Source organism: Beta vulgaris, chromosome 6 (genome assembly GCF_026745355.1).
Source record: "Beta vulgaris subsp. vulgaris cultivar EL10 chromosome 6, EL10.2, whole genome shotgun sequence".
NCBI classification, from domain to species: Eukaryota; Viridiplantae; Streptophyta; class Magnoliopsida; order Caryophyllales; family Amaranthaceae; genus Beta; species Beta vulgaris.
In genome coordinates this window covers 26,557,342-26,568,445 of record NC_079207.1, presented here as the reverse complement: position 1 = coordinate 26,568,445, position 11,104 = coordinate 26,557,342, and the positions used below count along the sequence as shown (strand labels likewise).

At 31.2% G+C, this 11,104-nt stretch overlaps 1 protein-coding gene across 1 annotated transcript; it reads left to right on the top strand.

Annotated features, from left to right (window-relative positions):
• Positions 1-1,498: 1,498 nt before the first annotated feature.
• Positions 1,499-7,481, top strand: LOC104896361 (peroxidase 57). The gene is made up of 4 exons (XM_010683107.4): positions 1,499-1,954; positions 5,627-5,806; positions 5,915-6,074; positions 6,852-7,481. The coding sequence occupies exons 1-4, from the start codon at positions 1,646-1,648 to the stop codon at positions 7,256-7,258; spliced, it is 1,056 nt and encodes a 351-aa protein (XP_010681409.2). The 5' UTR covers positions 1,499-1,645; the 3' UTR covers positions 7,259-7,481.
• The last annotated feature ends 3,623 nt before the right edge of the window (positions 7,482-11,104 follow it).

Below are 11,104 nucleotides of genomic sequence, written 5' to 3'. Positions count from 1 at the left end.
TCATGGGATCGAAACCTATACTATGTAATTTCTAATTTTTTTTATTGTACATGGATTACATGAACTAAAACTCCCTAGGGAGAGCGCCACGTGGCACCGTTCCTGGTTTACGCACGCCTTTTAATATATTATTATAGATGTTGGATGTAGATTCAAATAGGTTAATTTCTATCTAGTGTTTTGTTTCGTCTCTTCCTATTCTCAAAAAAAAAAACATTAATGATTATTATTCCTTCTCTTCCTCTTCACCAAATATGTTCAATCCTATACTTCCTCCATTTCAAATTACTCGCTACACTTTTTATATAGGGAAGTTTCATATTACTTGTTACACTTAATCACATATCCCTCATATAACTAATATTACAGTAACAAAAATTGACTAGAAAATCGTAAAAAAAAAAAGTATATCGAGTATTTGAAATGGAGGAAGTAATTTAAATCCACACAGGACCCCTAATTTGTACGAGATTGCCCGACAAGTAGGATCTAAAGACAGAAAAGCAAATGGAAAAATATATCTTTCATAAAATGAACATCTCGTAAGACAAAAACCTCATGTGTCTCTAAATGCTTATTTGGTTGCAATGGGAATTAAATTTCCATGGAAATTTACAATTTTGTGGAAATTAATTCCCTTATGAAATTCTTAGCAGTTAAGTCTAAATTGTTTGGTCTAAATTGTTTGGTAGTCATAAGAGAAGTTGTAATCTATAGGAATTTATGTAGGATTTTCAAGTGACAAAAGGAATGGTAGGTAAATAAATTCCTATATTTTGTGGGAATTCCAAATTCTCATGAATTTTCATTGCCCCCATTTCCCTCATTTCCAGTCAACCAAACAACTATCCAAATCTGAAAATCGTGAGAATTTCTATTACCTACATAATCTCCTTCATACCAAACCATCACTAAATCATAGACCTTCTACCCCTTATGTCCAGAAGGATAACCCAAGATGATAAACACTTCGATTACGAGAACCAAATTTATCTCTCCGACAAGGTTGATTATGGACATAACGTACACAATACTCGGAATCATAACAATGTACAAGTTCAAATGGGAGGATAAAATAGAGACACATTACTTAAATAATTTTTAAATCCAGCAAGAACAAGATCTATCTGTGTACACCGGTCCAAAATACATAAAACCTCTTTGCAGATCACTTCAGGCTTATATTTTAAAGGAGATATGGAACGAACACAATACTTCTACTACATCGATGTGCTGTTCCACAATTTGCGCAAATGTCCAAATTATGCCGTTGTATACACCTGTTATTAAATATATAATCTACAATATCGATGCGTCTTTTCCGGTATAATTAATTTGTTTTCTTGACATTCTCCTGTTAAGACTTAAGAGTTGTATGATTAATTTGTCTCTGATTATTTGTCAATTAAATTTGCAGAGATTCTGAGATAAAGCCTGCATGTGTTACGTGATTTTTTCAACCTCATAAATTGAGGAAACACGGTGCACTGAATGGAATATTATCAACTAGTTATTTTAATATTGTCTTTCTTGTCCAATCCCATGCCTATAAAGATGATACAAATTACTCGGACAAAATCACTGAATTTTCTTTCAAAAACTAGCCAAGTAAAGTAGCTATAATTTTAGAACAACGTCAAAGAAAATGAGGCATCCAATAGTTGTAGTTTTAAGCATTTTGGTACTTAGTCAAGTGAGTGAGTGTCATCGTATTAGAAGTAATTTGCAAATAGGGCCAATTGTAATTGGTGGTCCCACGTCACCTCCTATGCTGCAGCCTAGTCCGACGACGACGATGTCTCGATTGAAGGTAGGGTTTTATAAAGGGTTATGCCCTAATAAAATTGTGGATGTTGAGGCACTCATCACAGCCAAAGTTCAACAAGAATTTGTCAAGGATCCAACTATACTTCCTGCCCTCCTTCGTATGCAATTTCATGATTGTTTTGTTCATGTAAGTACTAATTAACTCTATTCTAGTATTATAAATTATATGTTGGTTTACCCTTTGTGTAGAGAGTGTTGAACACTTGAACTATATAGTAGCTCAAAGCAAGTTAAAACACTTAGTAATTGAATAATATATATACTAATTAAATATTATTATATTGGTAATTTATCTCTATTATATAAGGGAAGGGGGGAGCAATGGTGTCCTCTTTTGAAACGCCTATTTTGCCCCCCTTCTCTTTCTAAATTACAAAAGGAATGTCAAAATCAAAATACCGAAAATAAATTTACAACACTCACTCACAAATCACTTAAAAGAAGAAACTTTACAAATCACCCATACAATTGAGGAAATCACGTTATAAAAATCACGCAAATCACTCAAATAATTAGGAAACTTTATCAAAACTTAAAATTAATATACAAACTAAAACTAATAACCTAGAACGTTAATACATACAAAAATATTTTACTTACAAATCACTATTCTCAAGAACCATTCACAATTAATGGTGGGTCATGATAAAAATAGAGGTGTATTTGTAGTGAACTCAAAATTTAGATATTAGACAAGGAAAAAAATTATTTACTTTTATATGTTTCCTATATATAATGAAACTTTTACATATATTTGAACGTATTTTTTTCTATTATATAATAGCGATAAATTATCAAGGTAAAAAGGTTTATATAAAATATCATTCAAGAATTAAAGTACAACATATCTCTATTATATAAGGGAAGGGGGGAGCTATGGTGTCCGCGAATGAAGAAACTATCTTACCCCCCTTCCCATTCTAAATTACAAATTCACTTACAAATCAAAGGGGGCTTCAAACAAAAATATAATTATAACAATCACTCACAAGTCAACTAAAATCATAAAATTGCATAATTTACGTTATGCAAATCACTAAAATGAGGAAACTTTACAAAAACTTAAAAATTCACTACAAACTACAACCTATGAAATATTGACTTGAAATCAAAGTGTCTTCTACTTTCTTTACAATTTATGAAGTACTGTACTTAATTCAAAAATCAACTAAAAAATTATAATATTAGAAATCATAAATAAATTCAAAAAAATTTCTATTTTATTCATAGAATTTAACTTTGAAAAGTAAAAAAAAAAAACAATAAGAATGGTGAGAGACTTAAGTGACAGAAACTAAACCAATCAAATTTTGCAACTAAAAACAATTATACATCGTATGTCTAATGTTCAAATTTTGACTCTTATGCCAAAGAAAATTGAGTTTCTGTTCGAAAAAAATTCAAGCACGCATCGAGTGCAAAAAATTCTAGTAGAAACCTATAAACTTACTATATAAGAGTGATTTATTTAATACAAAAATTACTCTTTAGATCTTAATAACCTTTTGTCCTAAATAGGTCACTTTTACTTTTATACAAGTGACTCATTTAAGGTAAATAATTATTCTTTGTTTAAAAATGACTCATTTGAATTAAAAGAGTGACCCATTTTGCGAAAAGTGAACGATATAATAATTAATTTATTATGAACCTGATACTCAATACTAATTGAAAGTTATGAAGTATTGGAGGTCGTCACGTGTAATCTAAATGTATACGCTTATATGTGGGCATGAAATTCAATTAATTTCATTACAAAAATATTAAACGAATTATACGCAATGACTCAGGGCTTCGCCAAGGGAAATAACTAGTTTTCATTTATGCCCATTACAGAGATAAAGAAGAATTTTGGATTGAGTTGTTGTATTTTACTAGCATTATAACATCTATGTTTGTTCTAATTGGTGACTTTAATGAAATTGGTTCACCACAAGAAAAAGTAGGGGAGTTGCTCCTTCACTTTACAGATTCAAGACATTGGATTGTATAAAGTCTAATTACAATGTGATTGATTTACCATTTCCAAGCCAGATATTCACTTGGAAGAAGAAATTTTGTGGGAAATATAACATTTGGGAGAGATTAGACAAAGTGGTAGTACCCCCAAATTTTATAGATCAATTCCCTTCAGCACATATAAATCATCATGTATTTACAACATCAGACCATTGTCAAATTTAATTGTCCTATATGGGAAATTCCAATTCGAAAAAAGTGGCACCATTTAGATTTGAAAAGCAATGGACTTTCCGTAAGGATTCACAGTTGGATTAGCTAAATTTTGGAACCAAAGATGATTAGAAGGGTCTAATATGTACAATTTTACGAAAAAAAATGCAAAATGCTTAAGAAAAAAGCAAAGGAATGGAGTTAAACTAAATTTGGAAATATTCCGGGTCAAATATGTTGAACAAATGCTCAACTCAGCATAATATAACCTCTCGTTATAAATTATAATGCAACCCCATCCACAATTAATAAATATAATGTATTGTTAAGAAAATGTAATAAGTTCCTTACAACAAAGGAATAAGATAAAATACCTAAAAAATGGAGATAAAAAATAACACTTTCTTTCATAAAACAGCTTCAATTCAAAAAATAGAACTATGACAAAAACATATACAACAAATAATAACTCTAGCTCACAAAATCCATTTTTAGAAACACCTCCAATGTCTTGAATCTGTAAAGTGAAGGAGCAACTCCCCTACTTTTTCTTGTGGTGAACCAATTTCATTAAAGTCACCAATTAGAACAAACATAGATGTTATAATACTTAGTATTTAAGTTCACCAAAAATCCATTTTTAGAAAAAAGAATTTACATTAATTTGCGAAAACCATTTCATGCGAAATCAGATTGTGTATGAAAAATTTGAAATTTCATTTCACCTATAATTGAAAATCAAAGTGTTCAAATTTAGAAAAGGAGAAAAAATAAAAATGACCATTTCATGCAAAATCAGATTGTGTATGAAAAACTTAAATTTCCTTTCAAATATAATTGAAACTCAAAGTGTGAACATTTAGAAAAGGAGAAAAAATTAAAATGATGAAAATTCTTAAATATCTGTGAAATCAGAATTTAGAAGTTAGATAAGGAAAAAAAACTAAAATTGTATTATACTTTTCGGTTACAATTTTGGGATCATAGAGAAATTACTGAAATCCATATAAAAACTATTATAAATTACAAAAATGAACAAAACCAAAAAAAAAAGAACATGACGATATTTGGTAAAGAACATCATACTGATTATAAAAGAACATGCGCATATAAGACTTGAGAAACAAAAAACTATTCAAAATCACAGAAATGAATGACAACATAAAAAGAACATGGAAGAATCTTATTCACAAAATAGAGGTGAACTTACATACTAACTTGCATTTTCAGTTTGTTTACTACTTAGTATTAGGCCTAAAAATATCATCGCACGCATCGCGTGCACAAAAGACTAGTAGTAATATAGGAGTCTTTTATAGGAGAGTGGATTCCAAAAGTACACCATTTTCACACATGTTGTAACGCAATTGGATACTCTTTCAGTTGTCTTTTGATTTACACTATGCTTTTTTGTTGGGTTCTCTTCTTTTTAATTCGTTATTCATTTTATCGCCATGTTAAATTATATTTTTTTTAAAAGTCACGAGAAATAATCCATTCTAGAAAGGAAAGGCACAATGATAGCTATACATGAGCTGATATTACTATGATGTATATTTTCATATATTCTTATTACTATAATGTATATATATAATTATCTAATTCTTCGTTATATACTCTTTTGAAGGGATGTGATGCATCAATCCTAATAAATGGATCTTCAAGTGAGAAAACAGCAGGTCCTAATCTTACTGTAAGAGGATATGAGCTAATTGATGCTCTGAAAGATGTTGCAGAAGCCCAATGTCCTAATGTGGTCTCTTGTGCTGATATTATTGCTATTGCTACTAAAGAAGTTATCAAATTGGTAAGCTATAATTTCTTAAAAAATCTATCCTAACTAATTTGCCAAATAATATTGATGACTTTTGGTATGTTTTAAAATTTAAAAGTAATATGACCGTTATTATAATAGGGAGGAGGACAAGGATATCTTGTTCAAACAGGGCGAAGAGATGGACTTATATCAAACGCTCAAGATGTCAATCTTCCAAATCCTTTTGGATCAGTCTCCCAAAGCATATCAGCTTTTCGGTTCAAAAACTTCACTACCGAAGAAATGGTTATTCTCTTAGGTACACAACGTACAACAATTTTATTTCCCAACTTATAAATAATTTTAACGAAATATATAAACATAATAAAGATAGCTAGGATGTCGTACTTGTGTTCAACTATTATTGTCGGAAAAACCGCAAATCTTGTGTGTTCTGATTCAGTAATAATTTTATTATGAAACCGTTAAACTTTTAGCTTAAAATGGGAACTTTATAAGTTAAAAGGGTCACTTTTTAATTCAGTATGGATCGCTTCTTAATTCAAAAGATTACTTTTTACGTTGAAGCTAAGGAGTCACGTTATTGACCTTTTAAAGCTAAAAAGTTACTCATACTACTATAATTTAATGTGTACCCGCCTCATTTCAGAATTCGTAAAAAAAATAAATACTTAAATCATCATTTCTATAGATAATATCAATGTTTCATTTAACATTTAGTTGAGTAACTAAGATATTCATACTCTTTTTTATTTTTTTATGTTTCCAGTTGGAATCTCGTTAGGAGATAAGAATACCTCAAACTAGCTCAAATATTAGAATGGACTAAAGTAGAATTTTGTTAAAATTATCTCATTTGGATCGATTTCACATAATAAAATTGTTAGATATGATTTTGAGCTAAATCATACAGGTATCTTTTTGACGTAAAGAGACTCACAATACATTATGATATTAAATAAAATTCATCTTCATATACCACCCCAAAACTTTACTAATTAACTCAACTTATCAAACTTTAGATTGCAATAATGTTTATTCAAGAAGTGTTGTTTATGTTAATTCCGTGAAACAGGTTGTCACACTGTAGGAATTTCACATTGTGTATTCTTTGAGGATCGACTATACCAAGGTACTAGTCAATTTGACGCAAATATGAACTCAACTCTTCGAGAGCAATTGATACCAGTGTGCCCACAAGGCGCGGGGTCCAACAATTTTACCAATCTTGATCAAAATCCACAGAGTTCGAATACGGTTGATAACTCTTTCTTTGATCAAATTGTCAAGCAAAGAGGAATTATTCCACTTGATCAAGCACTAGCTCGTGATTCTCAAACAAAGGAATTTGTTGAACAACTTGCCCAAAATCCTAACATTTTTACTACTAGATTGTCTACTGTCATGATCAAATTGCAAGCGCTCGACGTCCTCACTGGCAATCAGGGACAGATTAGAAAAGTTTGCAGCAAATTCAATTAAGTGTCTACTTCTAGATGATTAATATGTTTCCTATACAATGTGGGAACACCTAAAGTTAGGTACACCCTACAATATACATCTTCCGTTTTTAATTACTTTCAGTATTCTCTATTTTAGGAAGTTCTCCATTACTTGTGATGTTGATATTTTTGTCAATGTACTCTCTTTTTCTCTCTCCTAACACACACGAGTTTTTTAAAAGTTTTTTACCCCTCTCTGTCAATATCTTCTTATTATTGCTTATTCAAGTTGAGTTGGATTTTTTGCCATAGATGTATCCCTTGAAGTTTGGTTGAATGTTTTGCCAAGTAGACTGTGGTAATTGTAAGAAATTGTAAGGGATCATGAACAAGAAGAGACTGAAATGTGATTAATTTTAATAGTTTTGTGAAAATTAGATATTATTTTTGTTGCTGTGAATTACTAAATTTCATTTAACTCGAAAAATTCTAGGGTTTTTTTTTCGCGATTTGGGGTGAACAAAGTTCAGCAGAGAAGAAGATGAAGGGGCCTAATTTTTTGTTTTAGAAATTGCAAGAAAAGAACGTCTTCAGGAACTGACAAAATGCCGCCAAAACACTTAATATTAAGTAGGGGCAAACTTGTTAATAAATGGTAATGACAACTTAATGTCCGTTAAAAAAGGGTATGTCATGAACAGTTTGGAAAAATAAAGGGTATATGGTGAATATTTAGAACATTGAGGCTATATTATGAATTTCGTGATTTGTCGGGAATATTTGGTGAAAATCCTAAAAAGTGGATTCCATGACAAATAAAGCAAAATCTTAATGGGAACTTCACATGCAATCATCTAAACACTTAAAAACTCTTATTTTTGAGCTTATGAAGATCAATAATCAACAAGCAAATGAAAATTTTCGGATTTCTCGTATCATACAAAGAAAATACCAAAAAAAAACTAACTTAAGGTGAAAGTTTTATGGTGGTTCTTATGTACCTTGGCCTTTGGAGAGACTTCCTAAGCTTTCTCCTCCTTAAACTTGAGTTCACCAAATGATTTATCAACCCAACATCCATCCTTAATAAACCTCCCAAAAATCAGTCCAAAAACCTAAACTTATTCAGAAATCTCTTACCTCAATAGTCTTCTTTTTTTCCTTAATTTTTGCTTGCTTATTTAGCTCTTTGGCTTATATAAATAGCCCCCCAGTATCTATTACAGATTGAAATACCTAGATATTAGTTTGCACATAAGAGTTAATAAGTTTTGGAAGAAGAAATTCATAAGAAAAGAAAGAACGCATGTTTCTCGCTAGTGTAGCCACACCAGGGGAGTGACAGAGAGGTAGAGAGAAAGTTCTGGGTTTTTCTCAATTCTTCTCCACTTGCTACGAAATTTAAATGTCAACTACCTATATGTTTTTACTACACTGGGTGAGTTTAGATCCTAAGGTATGAAGGGTTTTCTAAGTCAACTTGGCCTATTCCCAACAAGTATACATGCGGGAATTCTGATCATCCTACCTTTAACAATTTTACTTTTAATTCCCTTTTTAAATGTTAATACTTATATTTATCTCTTATAAATATCCACTTATAATTTCCGGAAAACATAATTATATTATTTTTAAAATTCACATGCTCACAATAAGTAATGATGAGAGGAGAATCAGCAAATGATTTTTTTTCTTAATATTTTTGTTATGTATTGAAGTATATGATACTAAGGTTCTGTTCTTTGGACTGAATTAATGAAGATTCAATTCAGTTCAGGAAAAACCAGTTTAGTTCAGGATTATTCATTTAGTTTCCTCTCACAAACAGTTAAGTACAATTTAGTTAAGTCCAATCCAAAAAATAGAGCATAATTCAAGCATCTTTGCTACTGAGTATTTTTAATAGTCTTGTGCACTAAACTTTTGAATTGAAATAGGTTTTATACTATTTTCTTGAGTTATAAGTTTATTAGTCAAGCTTAGCACAAACATTGTTATATGTAAAATATTTGGCAAAAAAATGTATATATTAAAGGATATTGACTAAGAGAAAAATATATTGAGAACCCATTTTATACCCAGGACCCGTTAGTCTAGTGGGTCCGGGTAAGATTATGAATTTTTTAGACCCAATGGGTTTGGGTCCACTTTAATAAGTTCGGATACGAGGCTTCCTGGAACCACGCCCAAGAATATGACACATTATCATCCTAATAGGGTCCTTGATATCTATCTCTTGTCTTATATATTTGTGACATGCTTCAATATTGCAAGTAAAAATAGCAATAGGTAATAACCTAGTGGTATTAGCATCACCTTTAATCATATAAATCTTGCGATCAAGTCTCACCCCTTACAAAAGGATCACTAAAATTCCCCCTTCCTGCAAGGGATTACAACTTACCTTATAGAAAAACATTGCAAGTAAAAGAATACGGATGAAGTGTATGATAAACCACCACTTTTTGGTAAAATATAGATCAATAACGGGTGTTATAAACGATAGTCTATCATAACAAATCAAAGATATTAAAAGTTGATGTGAAAAAATTCATGTAAATACATAATATGTTTGAAGATTTATTACTTATACTATTCAAAATTTTATATTGTATATTTAAAAGATGTAACTCTAACCATAACGCAAAACTTCTTATTCATGTCAATGGGACAAGTCAGGTTTAATCCTAACTATAACCCAAAACTTCCGAGTTGATCGAGTTCGGTTCATTTTGGGTTCCAAGTCAAAAGCTCTTGTTGAAAATCCAAGAAATTCTAGTTGGTTTCTCAAATCGGATCATTTTTGCACGTGACTAAGTCAAACTAATCTTAGACCAAAAAAACATATTAAGATTGTTCTTGAATGTAGGGAGTCTTTAGTTTCTAGTAAATACTCATATATAAATTGGCAATATAATTTGTTAGTAAAATCTTATAATATATTCAAATAATCAAACTCATTAATACAATCAGCTAACAGCTTATTTTCTTTAATTTTCAAATACGATCAAGAGAGAACCATGATTCATTAAATTTATTATTAGCGCCGAGTTGTTAAGAGTAAAGCCCACATGTGAGTTAAAAATAATTGTCCCACATTGAAGAATTAGAGATAGAATGACTAACATATAGATTGGTGGGTTACTCCACCTATCACCAATTGGTTTTAGGATGGAACCCTACCAACCTTGTATGTGGTCACTCTCTCCTCCAACATGGGCTTGTGTGTGGGCCCAATGAAGTTTATCATGGTATCAGAGCGGACGATCTTGGCCCGTTATGAAATGCAAGATGGAAGGTGTTGAAGATCTGTTTGGAGCAAAAATAAGCCCAACAGAATTGTAATGGCCCCAAGAAGGGGCCCAGTTGACCTCATGTTGGAAGTCCGGAGAGAGCCCAACGAGGATGTTGACCTATCCAAAATGCAAGATTAAAGGTGCTCACATTGAGGGAGTGTTAAGAGTAAAGCCCACATGTGAGTTAAAAATAATTATCCCACATTGAAGAATTAGAGAGAGAATGGCTAACATATAGATTTGGTTACTCCACCTATCACCAATTGGTTTTAGGATGGAACCCTACCAACCTTGTATGTGGTCACTCTCTCCTCCAACATGGGCTTGTGTGTGGGCCTAATGAAGTTTATCACGAGTCGAAGAAAAAAGATGAGAGAGTAAGCTAGAAAGAGAAAGAGAAAAAAAGAGAGGGAAAAGCCCTAAATGAAAACCCGAGAAACCCTAGCCCTTTTGAAAAAAATTCGTCAGCTATCTCAAATCTATGCTAATCTCTGCAATTTCTTCAGGATTGCTAAAAATCCTTTCATCTCATCATTCTTAAAGTACAATTAAGTTTTTGTGTTGGTTTTGCTCTATTTTAGCCTAGTTTA

What these genes read in the sequence shown, in the direction of transcription:
- LOC104896361 (XM_010683107.4), top strand. Translation starts at nt 1,646, where the DNA reads ATGAGGCATCCAATAGTTGTAGTTTTAAGCATTTTGGTACTTAGTCAA. An exon ending in CTAAAGAAGTTATCAAATTG is followed by an intron (nt 5,807 to 5,914) that starts GTAAGCTATAAT and finishes TTATTATAATAG; the next exon opens with GGAGGAGGACAAGGATATCT. An exon ending in AGAAATGGTTATTCTCTTAG is followed by an intron (nt 6,075 to 6,851) that starts GTACACAACGTA and finishes TCCGTGAAACAG; the next exon opens with GTTGTCACACTGTAGGAATT.